General features: G+C 37.4%; 2 protein-coding genes across 2 annotated transcripts in view; both read right to left on the bottom strand.

The window, feature by feature from the left end:
* Positions 1-2,308, bottom strand: part of LOC124105521 (piggyBac transposable element-derived protein 1-like) — a 36,557-nt gene extending 34,249 nt beyond the window's left edge. The window contains exon 1 of the mRNA XM_058585106.1: positions 2,274-2,308. Within this exon, the coding sequence (XP_058441089.1) occupies positions 2,274-2,308 (35 nt within the window). The remainder of the gene's footprint in view (positions 1-2,273) is intronic.
* A 4,762-nt stretch (positions 2,309-7,070) lies between these two features.
* On the bottom strand, positions 7,071-15,494 carry Ptgs2 (prostaglandin-endoperoxide synthase 2). Its single transcript, XM_058585107.1, has 9 exons — positions 14,005-15,494; positions 13,755-13,898; positions 12,978-13,121; positions 12,387-12,568; positions 11,664-11,747; positions 11,317-11,563; positions 10,764-11,050; positions 10,057-10,204; positions 7,071-9,920 (listed from the first exon to the last, which is right to left on the bottom strand). The coding sequence occupies exons 1-9, from the start codon at positions 14,147-14,149 to the stop codon at positions 9,511-9,513; spliced, it is 1,791 nt and encodes a 596-aa protein (XP_058441090.1). The 5' UTR covers positions 14,150-15,494; the 3' UTR covers positions 7,071-9,510.
* Between the last annotated feature and the right edge of the window lie 7,255 nt (positions 15,495-22,749).

The following is a 22,749-nucleotide window of genomic DNA, read 5'->3' as shown; positions in this document are numbered from 1 at the left end:
TGTGTAAAGACTTCTTTCAGACACTCCTTCAAAAGCCTGCAAAGTGTACCCCACCCTGTTTTGTGAATGCTGTCATCGTGAACAGATTTTGGGTATAGCCAGGGAAAAGTCACGCTATCATGCAACCACATCACCCGCTAGGAACAATAGGGGACATGAAAGGGCAAGTGAGTGCCATCCAAGAGTCCACAGGCAAGAAGACCCAGAGGCAGGGGAAGCTGAGGCAGCAGGCCCGGGCTCTTAGGTTTCTGTGGTGGGTGAACTTCGTAGAAGTTGATTAGGATGTAAACTGAACATCACTGGTTCCTGTGTCTTTAATTTTATTAAATAATGGTCTCTTCATTGAAGTTTTCTCCATAGGCAATGGAAAGTTCAGCTCATAGGCAATTTGGCCATGTATTTTTTTCTGAGCAGATTTATATGGAATGTTAAAATAAATTCTACTTAATTTAAGGCACTAACAATTATTATAATGAGAACAATCTGATCATTTTTGAGTATCTATTGTGTTTAATGAAGGCTCCCCAAAGTGATGCTTGTGTCTATTTTTAAAAAACAGAATGATTTATCAAACTTTTTATTGTTTATAGAAAACAGCTCACCTCTCCTTTCTTATCAGACTCTGGCTGAGTTCTGCAAAAGTCTGCATTGTTATTATTAAGAACTATATTGAATTCAGGGTGGTGTTATAGGACAATTGTGATTTGTAAGTTTTTTAAAATTAAAAATGCCAGCTTTTGTTGAAAAAATTAGGGGGAAAGCCTATGTTTGCAAACCCTAAGTCCCTATAGTTTATAATATTAATTTGCTAAAATATAATTATTGGACTCCTGGTTTCCAGTTCCACATGCAAAGGGTTGGAAGTCCCTACTATGATGTAACAAGTAAGAAATTGAACCAGGGCAGTGATCTGGACGCCCAGACTGGGGTGACCATCCAGACTTTGGTAGCAAGGTTCCTGTTTTGCAGTCATAAATTCCTCCTTATAGGAATCTTATGCCCATAAGGCCTTCTGCTGATTAGGTGAGACCATGTTATGGCAAGTAATATACTTTACTCAAAGTTTACTAAGTTAAACGTTAGCTATATCTAAAAAATACCTTCATAGAAACATCTGCACCAATGTTTGAACAAACAAATGGGCACCATATCCTAATCAAGTTGACATAAAATTAACCATCACTGTTGGTCTTTTAAATTTTAACGATTCTAGTAGGTGTGTAGTATAAATTCACTATCATTTTATTTTGATTCTAGTAAGTGTGTAGTATTATTTCACTATTATTTTATTTTGTATTTGTCTGGTGATGAGTGACACTGTCCACATTTGTATTTACTTATTGGACATTCATGATTTTGCTTTGTAAAGTTCCTACTTAGGTTTTTTTGTTTGTTTGTTTGCTATTGAATTGAAGGGCTATTTATATATTCCATATTCAAGTGGTTTGTCAGGTATGTGTAGCATAACTATTTTCTATGAGTCTGTGACTTGTCTATTCATTTTGCTATTTAGTCTTTTCTTAAAGTATTCTTTTTTTTTAAAGAGAGAGAGAGAGATTTTTTTTAAGAGAGAGAGAGAGAGAGAGAGAGAGAGAGAGAGAGAGAGAGAGAGATTTTTAACATTTATTTCTTAGTTTTCAGCGGACACAACATCTTTGTTTGTATGTGGTGCTGAGGATTGAACCCGGGCCACACGCATGCCAGGTGAGTGAGCTACCACTTGAGCCACATCCCCAGCCCCAAGTATTCTTTTTTTTTTTTTTTTAATTTCTTTTGTAGTTATCGATGGACAGAATGCCTTTATTTTGTCAATTTTTCTGTGATGCTGAGGGTTGAATATAGTGCCTCACACATGCTAGGCAAGTGCTTTGCTACTGAGCCCCTAATTAGTCTTTTTTTTTTTTAATATTTATATTCTAGTTTTTGGCGGACACAACATTTTCCTTTGTTTGTGGTGCTGAGGATCAAACCTGGGCCGCACGCATGCCAGGCAAGTGCGCCACCACTTGAGCCACATCCCCAGCCCCCTTAATTAGTCTTTTGATGAGTAATTTTGTTAATTTTTCAAAGTTAATTATATTTGCATATTTTTTCATTACCTCAGTAAAATACCTGACACAAGCTAATGTTATAAAGGAAAGAGGTTTTATGAGCTAAGGGTATAGCTCAGTTGGTAGAGTGCTTGCCTCACATGCACAAAGCCCTGGGTTCAATCCCCAGCACCACCCCCGTCCCCCAAAAAATTTCAATCAAAAGGAAAGAGGTTTATTTACCTCAAAGTTTTGGAGGCTCGAAGTCCAAACAGCATGGTGAAAGCTATAGTGAGGGCCTCATTGGAAGATGGTGAGAAGCTTGAGAGAAAGTGAATAAAGCCTACAACCCTCTCCAAGGACTACCAAAGGGCCCCATTAGAAATATTCTAATCCTTTCTGAGGGCAGCATCCTCAGTGACCTCAGGACCTCTCTTTAGTCATCCCCAAGGTCCACACCATTTTCCAGTACTGCCACCGGGAAGCAAGCCTTCAGCCCATGAACCTTTGGGGGACACTCAAACCATATCCAAAGCATAGCACCCACTTAATTACTGCTTTCTTTTATTGCCAACACTTTCCAAGTCCTATCTAAAATTCTTTGCCAACTCCAGATTAATGAAGATATTCTTTCAATTTTTTTTCTAGAAGCTTTAAAGTTTGAGTCTCTCTCTCTCTCTCTCTCTCTCTCTCTCTCTCTCTCTCTCTCTCGTAGATCTGATCATAGACTATCTTGCATTAATTTGTATGTGTGTTGAGTTAAAGAAAGCATACTGCACAAACCCCCGTTCTCCCTCAAAGAGGACCTTGCATCTCTTTCTCTCGCTCTTTTGTTTTTACAGTTTTATTTTGAAATAACTAATTCACAGGAAGTTGCAAAAAAAAAAAAATATGTAGAGAGGAACCGTGCAGATTTCAGAGCACCTCCCCTAATGTTGACATCTTACATATAGTACCGTATCACGTATCAAAACCAGGAAACTGACTTTGGTACCATCCATAAAGCTTACTCAGGTCTTAATATTTATACACGCGTTGTGAGTGTGTGGTCCTCAGTCACTAGGTCATACATGCAGCTGTGTGTAGTTACCACCTCTAGCATGATACAGAACTGTTCTACAGCACAAGGCGCCATCATGCTACTCCTTTGTAGATACTTATCCCCCATCCCTAATCTGGCAACACTAATATTTTTTCTACCCATATAATCTGATTTCAAAAACATTGTATAGTGGACTCTCACAGTATATAATTTTTCTTGGGTGGGGGGCAGTGATTGATCCCAAGGGTGCTTAACCATGGAGACACATCCCCAGCCCTTTTTATTTTTTTGTTTGAGATAGCATCTCTCTAAGTGGCTGAGGCTGGCTTTGATCTTCTTGATCCTCATGCCTTAGCCTTCCAAGTCACTGGGATTACATGCTTGCACTACTACGACTATGTAATTTTTAAAAACTTCTTTTTGCTTAGTACCTTTTTCTTCCCCCTCCCCTTTCTCTCTGGCTCTTTCTTTCTTCTCTCTCCCTCCCTCTCCTATTTGGTTGTTTCCCGATTTGGGTACTCATGGACATACATGTACCAGTTTTTGCATGAATATAAGTTTTTACTTTTCAAGGGTGAATGCCCAAGAGTATAATTCTAAGATAATTGGCCCCAAAATTCAAACATGATTGTATGGTGTGGTGAGCAATATAAGATACCCATGCCTTTATCTCTCAACATGAAAACCCTTTCATGGCAGGGAGATTTTCTTGGATTATCTGCCTGAGCCCAGGATAATCAGAAGGGTCCTAGTGAGAGTGAGGCAAGAGATATTAGAAGATGCTGCCCTGTTGGCTTAGAACATGGAGAAAGGGACTGTGATCCAGGGAATGAATGAAACCTCTAGAAGCTGGAAAAGACAAGAAGCTCCTCTAGAGCTTTTAGAGGAAAGGGCCCTCCTGTGTCAGCCCTGCTGATAACCTGGCTTTAGCTCATATGACCTTCTTCTTACTTCTGACATTCAGGACTCCAGATAATACATCTGAGTTCTTTTAGCCAGAAAATGTGAGATACTTTGTTAATAGCAATAGGAGAATAGCAAAACATTTATGGCAATACAATTTTAGTTGTAAAAGAAACTGCCAAATTTTCCCAGAGTAGCTATCTCTGCTTTCTAAGATCTTACTCTTTCTTCAAGAGTCACCACATATTCTATTGCTTTCTTGAAGCCATTCTTATCCATCAATTATGTTATTTCCAAATGTCTTTTAAATGTCAGGCACGGACATCTAAGACTCTATCCAGATAATACATCTGAGTTATTTTAGCCAGATAAAAGTGAATAACACAGGTAAGGTCCTTGCTTTCACGAACATAAAACTCCAGGGAGGAGGTAGAGAAAGTAATTACAAACAAGGAGTATCAGATAGAAATAAATGGTATGAAGAGGAGGCGGACTTCATAGTTGCTTTAGTTTGGGTGATTGAAGAGGAACTTTGACCTGAGATTTCAATACTGAGAATAACACAGCGAGGTAAAAATAGGCAGGAAAACCAGTTTCTAGGTAGAGGCCACATCTTGAGAATGAGTGATAGTGAGCAAATCACAAGAAAGGCAATGTGACAAGAGTAAGGAACAAGGTGGTCCTGGGGCGTGGAGATGCTGTCTCTTCACCAACACTTGTGTTGAAATTTACTTGCCAATATAATGGTAGTGAGAGACAGTGGGGCCTTTTAAGAGGTTTTTGGATCATGGGCCTCAAACTTTGTGAGGGGATTAATGCAGACCTCCTCTAAGATTGAGTCTGGTATTGGGACACCCCCTCTCTTTGCACAAGCCCACTTGCCCTTCTGCTTTCCATCATGGGTTGGTGCAGTGTGAGGCCCTGACCAGGAGCCAGACAAATGCCAGTGACATGGTTTTGGACTTCTCAGCCTCCAGAGCCAACAGCCATATGACCCAGTCTCAGAAAATCTATTATAGCAACAGAGATAAACTAAGGCAGGTAGGGGATCAAAGTAGATGGGATCAGATATGTAGACAGGAGATAGACAGGTTCTCCTATGGTAGGACAAGAAGTTTAGCCTTTATGTAGTGGGAAACCACTGGAAGATTTTAAACATAGAGAAGCCATGATCTGATTTCTGTTTATTTATTTATTTATTTTTTATTCATTTTTTTAGTTTTCGGCGGACACAACATCTTTGTATGTGGTGCTGAGGATCGAACCCGGGCCGCACACATGCCAGGCAAGCATGCTACCGCTTGAACCACATCCCCAGCCCCTCATTTCTGTTTAAAAATGATTACTCTTCGGTGGTGCAAGCTTATAATCCCAATGACACTGGAAGCTGAGGCAGGAGGATTGCATGTTTGAGGATAGCCTCAGCAACTTAGTGAGATGCTGTGTCAAAATAAAAAATAATAAGGGCCAGGATGTAGCTCAGTGGTAGAGTGCCTCTGGATTCTATCCCCAGTACCATGAAAAACAAGAACAGAAACCAAAACACCCCAGAAGAATAATCCCACTGCTAAAAGGAATAATTTGAACAGAGAATAGAAGAGGGAGAACTGATTAAGAGACTATGAACTAACTAGGTTGATAGCATGGAACTGAAGAAAAAGGTGATAAATTTAGGATTTGTTTGTAGATTGTAGTCAACAGGATTGTTACTGCTGCTGGATTGGCCATGGGAGTGAAGAAAGTTTTTTGCTTAAAAACTAGGAGATGGTAGTGTCTTCAATTTTGGATAATTATTATTTTAGGGCATATGGTCTGGGAAGGCAGAGAAGTAAAATAAGCTATTAAATTTATGAATTCAAGTGGAGAGGCTGTCAATGAACAGTTAGATGTTGATCCTGGAGTCTTGAATATGGAATTGATTATTGTTTCAAATTATGAGATTGGATGTGATTAATCTGGAAGAATGCAGAGTAGAAAGGGAGCCAGGCACTTCAATTTGTAGTAGAGTTTGAGCATAAAACAAAACCAACCAAACAAAAACATGGCTGAGCAGCAATACTCTTTGAAGTGGAGAAAGACCAGGAGAGCATCATACCATGAAGCCAAGAAAAAAAAAAATCCATAAAGAAGTAGATATTTGGAGCTGGACGTGGTGGCAAAAACCTGTAATCCCAGCAGCTCTGGTGGCAGGGCAGGAAGATCACAAGTTCAAAGCCAGCCTCAGCAACTTAGTGAGGCCCTAAGCAACTCAATAACAACCTGTCTCAAAATAAAATATAAGAAGCTGTGGGGGAAGGGAGGAGGCATGGGGGTAGGTAAGATGGTGAGATGAGATGGTCATCATTACCCTAAGTACATGTATGAAGACACTTAGGTTACATGTCTTAGGGTACTTAGGTACTTAGGGTACATGTCTACTTTGTGAACAACCAGAGACATGAAAAATTGTGCTCTGTGTGTACTATGAATTGAAATGCATTCTGCTGTTTTGTATAACAAATTGGAATGAATAAATAAAAAGAAGAAAAAAACCACTGGGGATATGGTTCAGTGGTTAAGTACCCCTGGGTTCGATCCCTGGGACCAAAAAAAAAAAAAAGGTTGATGGATCCGAAGGTCTCAGTGAAATTGGTGACTTAGATGTCAGGTAGAATGGAGGAGGCTGGGGAAGAAGGGCCAGGAAAGATATTAACCGTGTGGTCCATCTAGACATTGAAACCACCAAGACTTTAAAAGTAGGAGTGCAAAGGAAGCCACGGTGTAAGGTATGGATGTTTGGCCATATTGAGCAATCTCTTCCTTCCTGAACTTCCTTTTTATTTTGTTATCTCCTTAGTAACATTTGTCTTATTCTTTGCCTTTTGTGGCTTCTGTTTTCTTCTAGAGGAAATGAAAACAAGCTTGTTGCTTTCTCCAACAGCACAAAGCCCATTTCAACACAGGTTTTCAATTAATAAACAATAAATGATGACTCTAGGAGCCTCTACATGACTGAGGGAAGAACCATTTCATTGAGGGCCAGCCTATTTTCCAATAAATAAAACACAAGACAATGTGTAAGGATCAGGCTTCAGAGAAATCATGGGCCACAAAGATAATGCAACAGTCAACATTTATTTTCAAAAGAGATTTTCTATTTTTTAAATAGTACAAAAATAAACTGTTGTTTGTCAAGACATGTTTTACATAAGTTAATTTACATTTGTCTAAGGCACTGAAACATTCACAACCTTAATTTTCAGGTATAGTCAGCAGGTTGTTTGTAACAATCAAGTTGGTTTGTCCCTCCCCCCCAAAAAAACCCACAAAAAACCCCCAGAAGTTAGCAGTTTATAAGCTTTTCGAAGATGACTATCTTCAAAATGTTAAGCATAAAAAATCCCAAAGAAAATTTTCCTGAGTTATTCCTTTAATAACATTTCTTTCTTTCCTGAGACACATTTTTTTCAGTTATTTACGAATATTGATGCTGTCTGTAATTGGTGCTTGATTTCAAAATACTAAAACCATTGTTCTTTGCACAGAACATTTTCAATAAATAATTGATTGAATGAAGCAGCCACAGGTCCAAATATATAAAAGACCTATCTCTATGGCATATCCCAGTCAATGAGGCAATGTTGTCCGTGCTCTGGTGCATATGGAAATCAAAAGTCGAAATTCTAATCTTAAATATTTTAACATCTCAGAATTAGGTTCCTGAAAATTTATTCACAAATCTTACTTAATCCCAATCATTTACATATTTCAGAGAGGTAATCACAATATATTGATTCTGACATAATAAAAAAAAATCTATAACAATAACATCCTAATTAAACATAAATAATAATCCTCAATAAATATACAGTACCATAAAATGTCAGCTGACAATGAGATGTGGAAATCATTATTATTAATCATTATTATTCTTACTATTAATGCTCAACTACTTACTAGTTTTTTGGACATTCATTAGTACAGAAAAGTAACTTGTCTTCCTGTGGAGAATGCCTTACAATTCTGAGGTTCTAGCCTCTTTGTAGGTTCTTGATTATAGATGGTTAAAGTTAAATAAAATTTTCTGCTGTTCACTTAAGTAAATGTATTTTTAAAAACAAGGCTCTTTTCTTTTATTCCTACTAAGAGGAGCTAAGTAGTAGTCCTGAGCTGAGGTTTTCCTGAAATGTGCAAAAGTTCAAGACAATATTAGAGTTCAAAGATAGAAGAGCTCTTAAAACGAGGAAAACAAAAATAGAAGAAAAACTGATTTTAACAAAGTAGCTACCAGGAAAAAAAAAATCTAAGGAGCAGCAATGCAGGGCTGGTTTTGATTCAAATGTCCAAGGCTTATTGAGATTTGTGTGAAATGGATTTAAACGTTTTGAAGAGGATTTTGATGGGGCTAATACATTAGAATTTGAATTTACTTTTCTTCCTTTTTATTGGTTATTAAATTTAATCAATTTATTTGTTGTGTTACTGGTGATTGAACCCAGGGATACTCAACCACTGAGTGACACTGATTTTAACAAAGTAGCTACCAGGAAAAAAAATCCCTTTTTATCTTTTGTGACACAAGTCTCACTAAATTGCTGTTTCACCTAGATCCTTCTGCCTCACCCTCCCAAGTCCTAAATTCAGCATGTTATTGTTCATAAAAACAAATTCTAAAATCTTTAAGATGGAACTGGACTCTAAAAGAATCAAGGGTCTATGGAAACCAACTTAATAAATAGTATTTTGATTTAAAATGAAGTTGTAACAGTCACATTATAAATAAATTTGCACTCACTAGTGAAAACCCCCAAATTTGATATTTTGATTTAAAAGGCGGTTGTAACAGTCATGTTGGATTTTTTTCTCCTAGTGAAAAAGCAAAAATCTCTAATATTTTAACCAGTAATTATAATTTCTACTGGTTTTGGAGATTTAAATCTGATTGCTTCTTTTATTGATATGAGTAAAGAGTTTGACAACTTTAGCAAATGAGCTGTTAAAATTGATTCTACCCATGGATTTAGATTCAAATTATTATTTCAAGGCTGCTTTAAAAAGACATGAAATTACTGGTAGTGTCTGCTTTAGACATTCATTTAAATATCTTGTACCCTTGTTTGATGACAGATTAATACCCAAGTCCTTTAAAATTCCAACCCTAGTTGCCCTATTGCAGCATAAAAGGCAGATTAAAAATAATGGCAGTGTAGAAACTGCAGCATTTCCATCTTGTAAGTATTTGAATGTTCAAATACCTTGGCATTTGTTCTTATTAAAACATACTATACACTGAAATTCAAGTAAAAACATGTCAAAAGTCACTTCCCATTGTTTTCTAAAGAAAAGAATGAACTGTTTTTCCCCCTTAAGTGGAAGAAAATGATCTTTAAAAGTAGTGACAATAATTTCCACAAGTGTGACCCCTTCCTCTCTAATAAGAGTACTGCCGCCTTCTGTTACAGAAGATGGAAAGTAACATAAGGCGTTTAATATAAATATTAAATAATTAAGTTAAAAGGTGTGGTCCATAAATAAATAAATATGATCAATAGACTTCTACAGTTCTGTTGCACGCCCTTTCAGTAGTACTGTGGGATTGATGTCTTCTAGTCTGGAGTGAGAAGCACTTGCATTGATGGTGACTGTCTTGGTGAGCAGTGGATCCTGAACACTGAATGAGACCAAGGGACAGCCCTTCACGTTACGGCAGATGAGGGACTGAATTGAGGCAGTGTTAATGATCTTAAAGCCCACTTCTCCTCCAAAAGTGCTTGGCTTCCAATAGTGAGGAGAACATATAGGATTACCCAAAAGTCCTTTCAAGGAGAATGGTGCTCCAATTTCCACCATGGTCTCACCAAAGATGGCGTCAGGACGAGGCTTTTCCACCAGGAGGGCAGGATAGAACTCCATGGCATCAATGTCACCATAGAGGGCTTCCAACTCTGCGGCCATTTCCTTTTCTCCTGGGAAGGTGAAGAAGACAGAAATATATCCAATGTAAAACTTTAACAAAAGAATTTCATCCCTTCAGTTTGCTTTCAACTCCCCTGTTGTTTCCATAGACCCTTGATTCTTTTAAGAGTCTAGAAAATTGTATACCTGTAAGTTCTTCAAATGATTTGTAAGGCTTCAGGTTAAAGCGTTTGCGGTACTCGTTGAAAGACTGGTATTTCATATTTCTGCTGTGGTCAATTGAGGCCTTGGCCACTGTTTGTACTGCAGATGGCACATTCCTGCCTCCAGAAACCTGTGCAAAATGAATTAAATTGTCAAAACATTTTTAGGCATATTTACTCCTTTTGCTTTAGGTTCAGAGTAGATAAGAGAAGTAAACTATTTTTATCTCTTGGAAAAATTCTTACATATACTTTGTTGTTTGTTCTTTTATGGTGCTGAGGATTGAACCCAGGGCCTTGTGCATGGGAGGCAAGCACTGAGCAATGTCCCCAGCCTGCTTATATACATTGTAACAGCAGCTGTGCTCAAGATTCAAATTGACAGTGGTCTAGAACTAATTTGCCTTTTAAAGTTATACAAATGAAGCTGATATTCAAGTCTTCAATGTATTTTTCTATAATCTGTAAGATTTATATAAGGTTTAAAAATATTAAGGTATGGGTATGTATTATTATTTTCTTGACAATGTGCACTAAAGCTTTAGATATCAAAGAAAATTTAGGCTTCTTATTTTAAGAGAATAATTTTCGTAGTAAAATAATTGATTTTTGCTTTACTAACTTCAACAAAACTAATTTCAGTGTCAGAAATTCTAAAGTCACTGGCCAGTCTGTTTCAGTAATGCTTACCCTGCCAGCAATTTGTCTGGTGAATGACTCAACGAACTGGGTAAGTCCATGTTCCAGTAATATGGAGTTGTTGTAGAGAAACTGTTGATAGTTGTACTCCTGGTCATGAATTTGAAAGGTGTCAGGCAGAAGGGGATGCCAGTGATAAAGTGTGTTAAACTCAGAAGCAATACGGTTTTGGTACTGGAATTGTTGGTTGAAAAGCAGCTCTGGGTCAAACTTGAGTTTGAAGTGATACCCGCTCAAGTGCTGGACGTAGTCTTCAATCACAATTTTAATGGTCTCCCCTATTTGCACAAGACATAGAATTAAAAATCTTAATGCTTTCTGATAACAAGCTTTCAAACAACTAACATGCAATTGTTAATTTGCTATTCTTTATTTCTTTTTAAAATTAATATCAAATCAAAGGTAGTTATATTAACGATCATGCTTATAGACCAAATTAATGGTGTTATATTTTTTTCATTTACAACATTCCTTTGGAGTTACTACTGCCCCCACAGCAAAGGTACCAATGAACTATTTACTTTGGGGATGAGGGTTTTCTCACCTATTAATATTAGTCTGCTCGTCTGGAACAACCGCTCATCATCCCACTCTGGATGTTCCTGTTTAAGCACATCGCACACTCTGTTATGTTCCCGTAGCCAGATTGTGGCATACATCATCAGACCAGGCACAAGACCAAAGACCTCCTGCCCCACAGCAAACCGAAGGTGTTCAGGGATGTGAGGGGGGTAGATCATCTCCACCTGAGTGTCTTTGACTGTGGGAGGATACACCTCTCCACCAATCACCTGCAAACAGGAATAAACGTTTAATGAACGTTAATGAACGTTTTTTATCACTAGTGTAAGTAAAGAGTCATAACTGATTTTTAGTAGTCAAAGGGCATACCTGATATTTCAGTTTTCCATCCTTGAAGAGGCGCAGCTTATGTTGTCTATCCAGAGTTTCACCATAAACATGACTTAGGTCCACCTAGAAAATTATGGAATATTTTCAACTTGCTGCTGTTGAACAATCTTATGATTTTTATATAATTTATCATTAAATAATTTGATCATTTAATTCTCTTTAAAATTTCAATACAGCAAATTTTTTATAACCACAATATTAAAATTTGTTTACCCACTGAATCTACAAGCCCCTATGTCTTGTGTTTAAAGGTGTATAGTACCCATACTGAGCTTAAGAATTTTATATACTTCACTAAAATCATGATATTTCTAAAGATAACATTAAAAAGTGAGGGCTGGGGCTGTTAACTCAGTGTAGAGTGCCTGCCCACTAGTATGCATAAGATCCTTGGTCCATCCCTAGCCCTTCAGGGAAAAAAATTGAATAAAAAAAACCCAAAACCCTAGAAAAGTGAATTGATACAAAATTCTTGTTTCACATTACATTTTTCAGTGCTAAAGTTTAAAAATATATAACAAAAAACTTCAAATAAAAGAATCTTTGTGTCTGTATAAATACTTTTACTAAACCAGTAAATTAAAATGGAGAACTCTACTAAGGTTTTTATAGACATTTTATAAAATTATTATAAAATTATTTGGTATGGTACAAATGTTAGCATTTATTATCTGCTACAGTTCTGATTTAACTCAGTCTTACCCCGTGGCCCAGTCCTGTGGTGAAAGCTGGCCCTCGATTCCTATCTGACTTAAAAAATTGATGGGTGAAATGCTGAGCAAAGAATGCAAACATCATATTGGTGCCTTGGGGGTCAGGAATGAACTTTCTTCTTAGAAGAACTTTTTCAAACACCTCTTTAGAATCAGGAAGCTCCTTCTTCCCTGAAAAATGAATAAAGCTAAGATAAAAATCCATCTACATATTAAAGGGAACAGACATGACTATCACTTTGAGGACATTCACTTACAGGGTACATACAATTGTCAAGAGGACCATAATATCGATGAAAATTCTAAGATATTTGAGAAAAACTTATTTCTATTTAAACTAGCATTAATTTGGTTTTAATAACATTTTAAAATTATTAGGACATTATACCAAAATAGTCATTTAATTTTATGGAAGTTTACAGATTCATATTTTTTTGAAAAAAAAAAGTTCTATGGTTATCCACATAAAAGGAAAAAAAAATTATACTGTTCTTAATGAAGTTTAGGTTTGAACTTTATATAGGTAGTGATCCAATCTCTACTACAATTAATGCATCCATAATCATTTATTCTCACCCACCTTTCACACCCATGGGCGTTGGGCAGTCATCTGCCACAGGAGGAAGGGCTCTGGTATAGTAGGAGAGGTTAGAGAAGGCTTCCCAGTTTTTGTAGCCATAGTGCACATTGTAAGTTGGTGGACTGTCAATTAAATGTGATCTGGCTGAAAGTTAAAGAAAAAAAATATTTTATTGGTCTCCATATGCACAACAAATCAATGTTCATTTTTATTTCGAAATGTGGAAGGTAGTACAGAAATTAAATTCAATTCCAAAGATACTCTAAAAATCACTGCATTTCAGTGTAACTACCAGTGAAAATGCATCTTTACTAAAATATACATGCTTTACAAGAGTACTATGCTCTAGCAATCTTTTTTCTCCAGTAGCTTCAATTCTCTGCTCAAGAGACCTATAATAAGAATAGTTGTGCATGGCACTACTTCAGAAGTATAGAATTTCTTTCTGAACCAAATCCAAATTAACCACTTATGTGAATGTTTAGGATACCTCTATGTCCTATATACATCCAATAAACAAATAACAAATAAACTATACAAACTGGCTGAAACAGAGGGATGGAGGCTTCTGAGTAGAATTGACTACAGGACAGAACTGTATCAACTAGATGGGACCAAATGTCAATATTTCTGATCTTTAAGCAGACAAACTAAAAAGTTACATTTAAAGTCATTTTGACAGGTTGGAAATAGGTTTTTGGATTGGGTTTAGTAATCTTCATTATTATAAAGTATGTTTCTTTGAGGAAGCTGAAAACCTTAGAGATTTGTACTTACAAGTCAACACATATCTCATGATTGAATTTCGCAGGAAGGGAATATTATTGACAATGTTCCAGACCCCCTTGAAGTGGGTAAGTATGTAGTGGACTGTGTTTGGAGTGGGCTTCAGAAGTCGTTTTATTCTGGTCAAAAGTTCAGCTGTAAAAGAGCAGAGAGAGAAATGAGACTCATCATAAGACAAAAATCTATAATGATACCTGTATGTAATCCCAACCCACATAAAGAAACTCAAGGGGAAACTTACGTGTTGAACAATTTTCACCGTAGAATCCTGTTCTGGTACAGTCACACTTATACTGGTCAAATCCTGTGCTCATACATACACCTTGGTTTTGACATGGGTTGGAACAGCAAGGATTTGCTACAATATAAAAGTAAGGACAGCACATCAATCATTCTTCAGTGTCTTAACCTTGACTTAAATGTTTCATATTTTAACTATGGGGCATCTTTACAATAAGAAATATAAGAAATATATTTATCTTATCAAGAAATAAGTAGTCATGGAATACAATTTTTAAACCCTTCTCACTGAATGGTTATGCTAGAAATACTAATTTATCATTCTAAATAAGAGTAACAGATTGCTCAACTTGATAACTCACATTTCTGAGGTTTCTTTATAATAACTTTTTAGACTTTCAAACTAGTGTTTCTAAAAAGCTAAAGCAGCACTTTCAAATGGATTGGATCTAGTACTTTAATTACTATTAGTAGTGGTAGTCCCATGGATTAAACCCAGGGGTGCTTACCACTGAGCCACATCCCCAGTCTTGTTTTTATTTTTTGAGACAGGGTCTCACTAAGTTGCTTTAGTCCTTAGAAAAATTGCTGAGGCTGGCTTTGAACTTGCGATCTTTTTTGCCTCATCCTCTCGAACCTCTAGCATTAGAGGCTTGCTCCTGGCTAGATTAATTGAAATTTAGCAAACTTTTCAAAGTCAAAACAGCTTTTACTTTTTAAATGTTTTGTTTTAAAAACATAATTTGAGTTTCCCTGGGGCCAGAAAGCACTGAACAGAGTATTAATTAAAACAATGGTTGCTGGCCTGCCTGGCGCAGTGGTGCACGCCTTAATCCCAGCAGCTCCGGAGGCTGAGGCGGGAGGATTTCAAGTTCCAAACCAGCTTCAGCAATTTAGCGAGGCCCTAAGCAATTTAGCGGGGGAAAAAAAGCATCCTATGGTTCAGTGGTTAAGCCGCCCTTGGGCTTCAATCCTCAGTCAAAAACAGAAAGAAAGAAAACACAAAAACACAATGCCTGCTGTTTGGTAACAAGAGGTGGCACACACACACGTTTCACAGGTATCTTAAGATGACAACCTGCACATTAGGTTCTCTATTCCTATCTAGTGGGTGAGAGCGAGTCTTAGACCGGTTCAGGAGCTGGTGCATGAGATCAGATTGGGTGACAAAACGGGGATAGCCTCCCAGTTCTTTTGGACTCAAGTTCAAATTCACCCAGCGCGTCTCTTCAGGAGCCGGCCTGCCGAGATGGACCGAGGTCTGAGCGGAAACTCAGCCTGGGTGCGGGCAGGCCACGGTACTCACCTGCGTGGCTGATGGCCAAGGCGGCGCTGAGCAGCAGAGCGGCCCGGAGCATCGTGGCCGAGGGCGGGGCGGTGCGCGGCGGGCGGAGCTTGGCTGTCTGGTCGGCTGTCGTCCGGAGGTGGCCCTGCGGGAGGCGCCGCTGCGGAGTTCCCGGGAGTGCTGACGCTCAGTGCTCAAGTCGTTTGACAACTGGACGCTGGCGGAGAGACCCTCCCTTTTATGCCTGCAAACCAAGCCCACGTGACGTCATACGGACTTTTTCCATCGCCTGGTCTTACTCTCCACCGCCGTTTTCCCCTCTGCACTTAAAAAAGTTGCGTAAACCCGGGTGGGTCAGGAGTTTTACTCACGCAAAAAAAAAAAAAAAATCGGAAACCCGCGAAGCTGCCCTCCGCCGCCCCAAGGTGGGTGCGAAGCGAACTGTCCCCCCTCGTCTCCTATTCTTTCAACCTCCGGGGTGTCCTCGGCCCCCCGCCCCCCGGGGGCTTGGCCACGTTCCTTTCCTTTTTTCCGGTTTTGAACCGAGCGCTTGTGACCGTTCGCCTTGGACGGGATGCGGGAGCCAGAGGAGGACGCGGCTTCCCCTGGGGAACCGGAGCGCCCGAAGCCCAAGAGCGCAGGGGATCACCTCTCCCTTGCCCAGGTCTCTAGTCTTTGGGGGAACCTAAGAAAGGATGACACGACTCATGCTGTTTATTGACCAAGCTTAACCATTGTATGTGGAGCACATTCATAAGTACCTTTTATTTTTGTTATGTTGAACAGAATGTAATAGCTAGGCTAAGTGTCCGAAGATCCAATTTCTACCTAAATTTCTTTTTAAAATAAGGCTTCTTCCCTTGCTTCTTGAAAAGAGGGGAGAAAGGAAAAAAATTTCACTACTCCTAATCAATTACCGGGTAAATAATAGTCCACATGAACTCCAGGGTTTCCCAGCATAACATTTCCTGCCTTCTAATGGATAATGGAAACAGTTATACCCCAAATCTGCAGGAATGCTAAGTGCAGGAAGCATTTGCTTGAAGGTATTTTTTTTTCTCCTTTTACTGATGTTTTTTCACCATTTCTGTCACCAGCTTTTCATAGCAATTCCCAATAAAAAGTTGATGAGTTGTGACCATGGATCAAAGAAAACATAACTTTCATTTGCTTTTTAATTGTCTGGGCTTATTAGAGTTAATTTTAAAACCTCATTTTGGAACATAGTTGGATGAGAAATGTATTAGATGAAAAAAAAAAAGGTGATTTTGACAGTTTTGAATTTCATTTTCCCTTGTTTTTCCTTACTATTTATCTTTGGTGGTCAAAGAGAGGTATGTGAGTTTGAAGTATTAAACCAAAATAGGTAGAAAACAACAAATTCAGTTAAGCCCTACTTTCTTAGGATGAATAGAAAAAGATTGAAAAAAACCCGAAATCCAAATTACACCAGATTCATTGATTTGTAGAAGTCTTAAGAGAGGAAAATGTTTTTGTTTGTTTTACCATTTTGCTTAATGAACACATTATCTGATGCTACAATGAGACACAAACGACTAAAATCCTATCCCATCCAGAAAACCTGTGTACTCTTCCAGTCATATTGGAGCTCCCCATTGTGGCACCCCATTTATTTGTTGCACTGATTCCTATATAAAATTTCAACCAGTGCACAGAACATTTATTTTAATAATTCCTTTAAAAAATTCCTATTTTTCATCCTAATTTTAAATGAATAAGGTTGCAGCTACTAAAAAGTTATTTTTTTAAATTAAATTTTCAGTTTTAAAGCTACTAATCTTATCTTGATTAGATGCCTGTAAGAAGCCTTACCCTGCCTGTTAGGGTGGGGCACTCTTGTAAACCCAGAAGCTGCGGAGCCTGAGGCAGGAGGATCACAAGTTCAAGGTCAGCCTCAGCAATTTAGTTAAACCCTAAGCAAAAGGGTTTAACTAAAACCCTTTAGTGAGTTTTCCTAAACAACTTAGCCAGACCCTGTCTCAAAATGAAAAATAAAATGCTGGGCAGATAGCTCAGTGGTAAATCGCCCCTGGGTTCAATCCCACCCCCACTCTACAAAAAAAAAAAAAGAAAAAAAGAAAAAAGAAAAGAAAAAAGCTCTAGAAGAAACCAAGACTCAGTGTTGAAAGGAAGTCCAAATATGGGCTTGGGGAAAAAAAGGGAAAGGTCATTATGTAATTTAACAAGTGTGACACAGATAAAATGAAATGAATAGGTACATTTTGAGATGCTGGTCACAAAAGGCATATTGAATATCCCAAATCAATTCAAGACGGCTAAACATATTTTATATGGAAAAGCACAATGATTATTTTGTACCACACAGGGTAAGGTTTTGTTATATAAAAAATATAGCTCTCAATTTTGTATATATATGGTGTTTCTGTGTATATTTTAGGCACATGTATGTATCTGTTGTATAAGACTTCTTTTATTGATCTCAAATTTGTTGGGAAACTTTCAGTATGAAGGGAAAATAAAGAATATTTAAAAATCTTCAGAACATTCTGTTGAGTTTTACTGCCCCCTTCTGCTCCTTGAGTTTTTAATCAACTTTTTTTTTTCCTAAAATGCTGGGAAGATTGCTAGACACATTTTGTCTGTAATTTCCTAATGTTCCTAAACATTGACATTTGCAGCATTCATTTTAGATTTAAATTTTGTGTATACTGAAAAGGAATGAAATATGTATCAATTGAAGTAATGTCATTCATAATAAGTAAACAAAGAAAATACAGATAAAAAGAGAAAGATATGCCACGCTAATACAAATCCAAGAAAACTAGAATAGCTCTATTCATTTTGGACAGGGCAGACTATAGAGCAAGGAAAATTATGAGGAATAAGGGGAACTTCATGTATGATGGCAAGATAAATTCTCCAGCGATATGGCAGTCCTCGGGTATATTGCCAAATGAGATAGTATTAATGTACACGAGGCAAAACTGATAAAGCAGCAAGAGGAAATAGATTATGGATATTCCAATATCCCTCTTTAAAAAATGACAGATCTATCATACAGTAAGAGCATAACTGAACTCAGAAAAACTGTGACTCAACTGGAAATAATTGCTCTCTATACACTCTTTAATGCAATGAACGACAGAATACACATTCTTCTCTAGTTTAAATGGAGTACACAAAAATATAAAACAAATTCTGGTCTGTGAACTACACCTTAATACATTAAAAAATAGAAATCATACAATCTATACTCTCTGGCCACAATATTAAGCTACAAATAAATAACAAATGGTTAGAAAATCCCTCAAAGATTTGGAGATCACATAGTACACTTTAAAATAACTCAAGGATCACAGAGAATCTAAAAGAAAATTTTAAAATATCTTGAGCTAAATTAAACTACAATTTAAGATATGTAGATTGTAGTGAATACAATCCTCAGATAGAAATTTATAGCATTAAATGCATATATTATAAAAGAAGAAAGATAAAATCAATAGTCTAGGCTTCCATTTTAGGAGAGTCCAAAGAAGGAGCAATTAAAGCCCAAGTAAATAGAAGAAAAGAAATAATAAAAATTAGAGTAGATATTAATGAAATTGAAAGCAAGGAATTAATATAGTTGACAAAACCAAAACCTAGGGGCTGGGGATGTGGCTCAAGCGGTAGCGCGCTCGCCTGGCATGCGTGCGGCCCGGGTTCGATCCTCAGCACCACATACAAACAAAGATGTTGTGTCTGCCGAAAAAACTAAAAAATTAAAATTAAAAAAAAAAGAATTGTCATTAAAAAAAAAAAAAAAAAAAAAAAAAACCAAAACCTAGTTCAGAAAGACTAAGACAATTGATTTCAATAACCAGGGTAACTAAGAAAAAAAAAGACAGAATTTTACCTTATCAGAAGTGAAAGAAAATATCAGTACAGATCCCATGACTTTAAAAAGATAAAAGAATACCATAAACAAGTCTTCACCATAGATCTGATAAACTTGAATGTATAAATTTCTTTTTAAAATTTTTTTTAGTTTTACATGGACAAAAGATCTTTATTTTATTTATTTATTTTTATGTGGTGCTGAGGATCGATCCCAGTGCCTCATGCATGCGAGGCAAGTGCTCAACCACTGAGCCACAATGAAAACCATGTAAATATATAAATATAGTAAACTGATTTTTGATGAAGGAGCAATAGAAATTCAAAGACCATATTTTCTTTTTCTTTTAATATTTTTATTTAAATATGACAATGGAATGCATTTCGATTCTTATTACACATATACAGCAAAATTTTTCATATCTCTGTGTACAAAGTATATTCACACCAATTCATGTCTTTATACATGTACTTTGGATAATAATGTCCATCACATTCCACCATCATATCTAATCCCATCCCCCCTCCCCCCCTCCTTATCTAGAGTCTATTCCTCCCAAGCTCCCCCTCCCTACCCCACCATGAATCAGCCTCCTTATATCAAAGAAAACTTTCTGCATTTGATTTTTTGGGATTGGTAACTTCAATTAGCATTATCTTCTCTAACTCCATCCATTTACCTGCAAATGCTATGATTTTATTTTCTTTTATTGCTGAGTAATATTCCATTGTGTATATATGCCACATTTTTTTTAATCCATTCATCTATTGCCGCCTATTGAAGGGCATCTAGGTTGGTTCCACAGTTTAGCTATTGTGAATTGTGCTGCTATAAACATTGATGTGACTGTGTCCCTGTACTATGATGTTTTTAAGTCCTTTGGGTATAGACCCAGGAGAGGGATAGCTGGGTCAAATGATGGTTCCATTCCCAAATTTCCAAGAAATCTCCATATTGCTTTGCATATTGACTGCACCAATTTGCAGTTCCACCAGCAATGTATGAGTGTGTCCTTTTTCCCCACATCCTCGCTAACATTTATTGTTGTTTGTCTTCATAATAGCTGCCATTCTGACTGGAGTGAGATGAAATCTTAGAGTAGTTTTGATTGTCATTTCTCTAATTGCTAGTGATGATGAACATTTTTTTCATATATTTGTTGATTGATTGTATAACCCTTATCTCTCACCGTGCACAAAACTCAAAATGGATCAAGGACCTAGGAATAAAACCAGAGACCCTGCATCTAATAGAAGAAAAAGTAGGCCCTATTCTCCATCATGTGGGATTAGGCCTCAACTACCTTAATGAGACTCCTTTGGTGCAAGAATTAAAATCAAGAATCAATAAACGGGAGGGACTCAAACTAAAAAGATTCTTCTCAGCAAAAGAAACAATCTGGGAGGTGAACAGAGAGCCTACATCTTGGGAGCAAATCTTTACCCCTCACACACCAGATAGAGCACTAATCTCTAGGGTAGATAAAGAACTCAAAAAGCTAGACACCAAAAACCCAAATAACCCAATCAATAAATGGGCCAAGGACATGAACAGACACTTCTCAAAGACCATATTTCTAAAAACATGCATGTGCACAGCGCTCCCCCCACCAAAAGCTTCAAAATAGATTATAGACCTAAATGTAAAAAGTCCTATATAATAATAGAGCAGAAAATCTAGATGATCTTGTATACGAAATACACAAAGAAATCTAAAAATTCAACAATAAGCTGGGTGTGGTGGCACATACACCTGTAATTCCAGCAATTTGGGAGGCTGAAGCAGGATTTCAAGTTCAAGGTCAGCCTCAGCAATTTAGCAAAGCCCTAAGCAATTTAGCAAGGCCTCTCTCAAAGTAAAATACAAAAAGGGGTGGGGATGTGTCTCAGTGGTTAAGTGGCCCTGGGTTCAATCCCTGGTATCAAAAATAAGTAAATAAACAAATAAATAAATTTAGTAGTAAGAAAACAAACAATCCAGTTAACAAATTAACAAATGGGTCAAAGACCGAACAGGCACTTCACAAAAGAAGTTACACAGATGTCAAATAAGTGTATGGAAACATTTTCCACAAGATATTTCATCAGGGAAACAAAAATTTAAGTAAAAATTAGATACTATTTTTTGGAGGGGGTGCCAGGGATTTTGGAAAGCAGTATGGAGATTCCTTGGAAATCTGAGAATGGAACCACCATTTGACCCAGCTATTCCTCTTCGTGGACTATACCCAAAGGACTTAAAAACAGCGTACTACAGGGACACAGCCATATCAATGTTCATAGCAGCACAATTCACAATAGCTGTGGAGCCAACATAGATGCCCTTCAGTGGATGAATGGATTAAAAAAGTGGCATTTATACACAATGAAATATTACTCAGCACTAAAAGAGAACAAAACCATGACATTTGCAGGTAAATGGATGGCGATGGAGAAGATAATGCTAAGTCAGCCAATCCCCCAAAAATACAAATGCTGAATGTTTTCTCTGATATAAGGGAGGTGACTCATAGTAGGGAGGGAGAGCATGGGAAGATTAGATTAATTATAGATAGGGAAAAGGGGTGGGAAGGAAAGGGAGGGGGAAGGGGGTTAGCAAGGATGGTGGAATGTGATGGTCATCATTATACAAAGTACATGTATGAAGACTTGTATTGGGTGTCATCATACCTTATATACAAACAGAGATATGAAAAATTGTGGTATATATGTGTATTAAGAATTATAATGCATTCCACTGTTGTCGTGTATTAAAAAAAAAAAAAAAAAAAAAAAACTCAGGGGCACTGGAACACTGAACCACATCCCCAGCTCTATTTTGTATTTTTTTTAGAAACAGGGTCTCACTGAGTTACTTAGGCCTTACTTTTGCTGAGGCTGGAGCTGAACTCGTGATTCTCCTGCCTCTGCCTCCCAAGCCGCAGCAATTACAGGTATGTGCCACCACACCCAGCAAGATACTATTTCATGCCATTAGAATGGCCAAAATCTAGAACACCAATGGCACCAAATGCTGGTGAGGATGTAAAGCATCAGGAACTCTCCTTCATTGCTGGTGGGAATGCAAAATGGTGCAGTCACTTTGAGGAGAGGATAGTTGGGCAGTTTCTTTTGAAAGGAAACATACCCTTACTATGTGACCCAGAAGTCATATACCTTCATATTTATCAAAATGAGTCAAACACTTATGTCCACACAAAATTACACACAGATGTTTACCATAACTTACTTTTTTTTGAGAGAGAGAATTTTTTAATATTTATTTTTCAGTTTTTGGTGGACACTAACTTACTTTTAATTTCCCAAACTGGGAAGCAACCAAAATGTTCTTCAGAAGATGAGCAGATAAACTATGATATATTCAGTATTATTCAGAGATAAAAGGAAATGAGACATTGTTGATGACTTGGCAAGTCAAAAACATGGAAAGTGAAAGAAGCCAAATTGAAAAGGCTGTATGTTATGATATTTCAACAATATGACATTCCAGAAGAGTCAAAAACTTGAGAGACAGTTAAAAAAGAGGGGTGGTTGGGTCTGAGCATGAACACACAAAGCACAAAGGATCCTTAGGTCACTGATACTATTTGATACCATACCGTG

The sequence above is a fragment of the Marmota monax genome, unplaced genomic scaffold (genome assembly GCF_021218885.2).
Source record: "Marmota monax isolate L192 unplaced genomic scaffold, Marmota_monax_Labrador192_F-V1.1 WCK01_AAM20220418_F8-fsc00250, whole genome shotgun sequence".
Lineage (NCBI taxonomy): Eukaryota > Metazoa > Chordata > Mammalia > Rodentia > Sciuridae > Marmota > Marmota monax.
This window is presented reverse-complemented; position numbering and strand designations above follow the sequence as displayed.

Excerpts from the sequence above, each read along its gene's own strand:
- Ptgs2 (XM_058585107.1), bottom strand. The coding sequence starts at position 14,149 with ATGTGCTGTCCTTACTTTTATATTGTAGCAAATCCTTGCTGTTCCAAC. Across the intron at positions 13,899-14,004 it reads CGGTGAAAATTGTTCAACAC|CTGAACTTTTGACCAGAATA; the intron begins GTAAGTTTCCCC and ends GCTCTTTTACAG. Across the intron at positions 11,051-11,316 it reads GAGCAGACTAATATTAATAG|GGGAGACCATTAAAATTGTG; the intron begins GTGAGAAAACCC and ends TTGTGCAAATAG.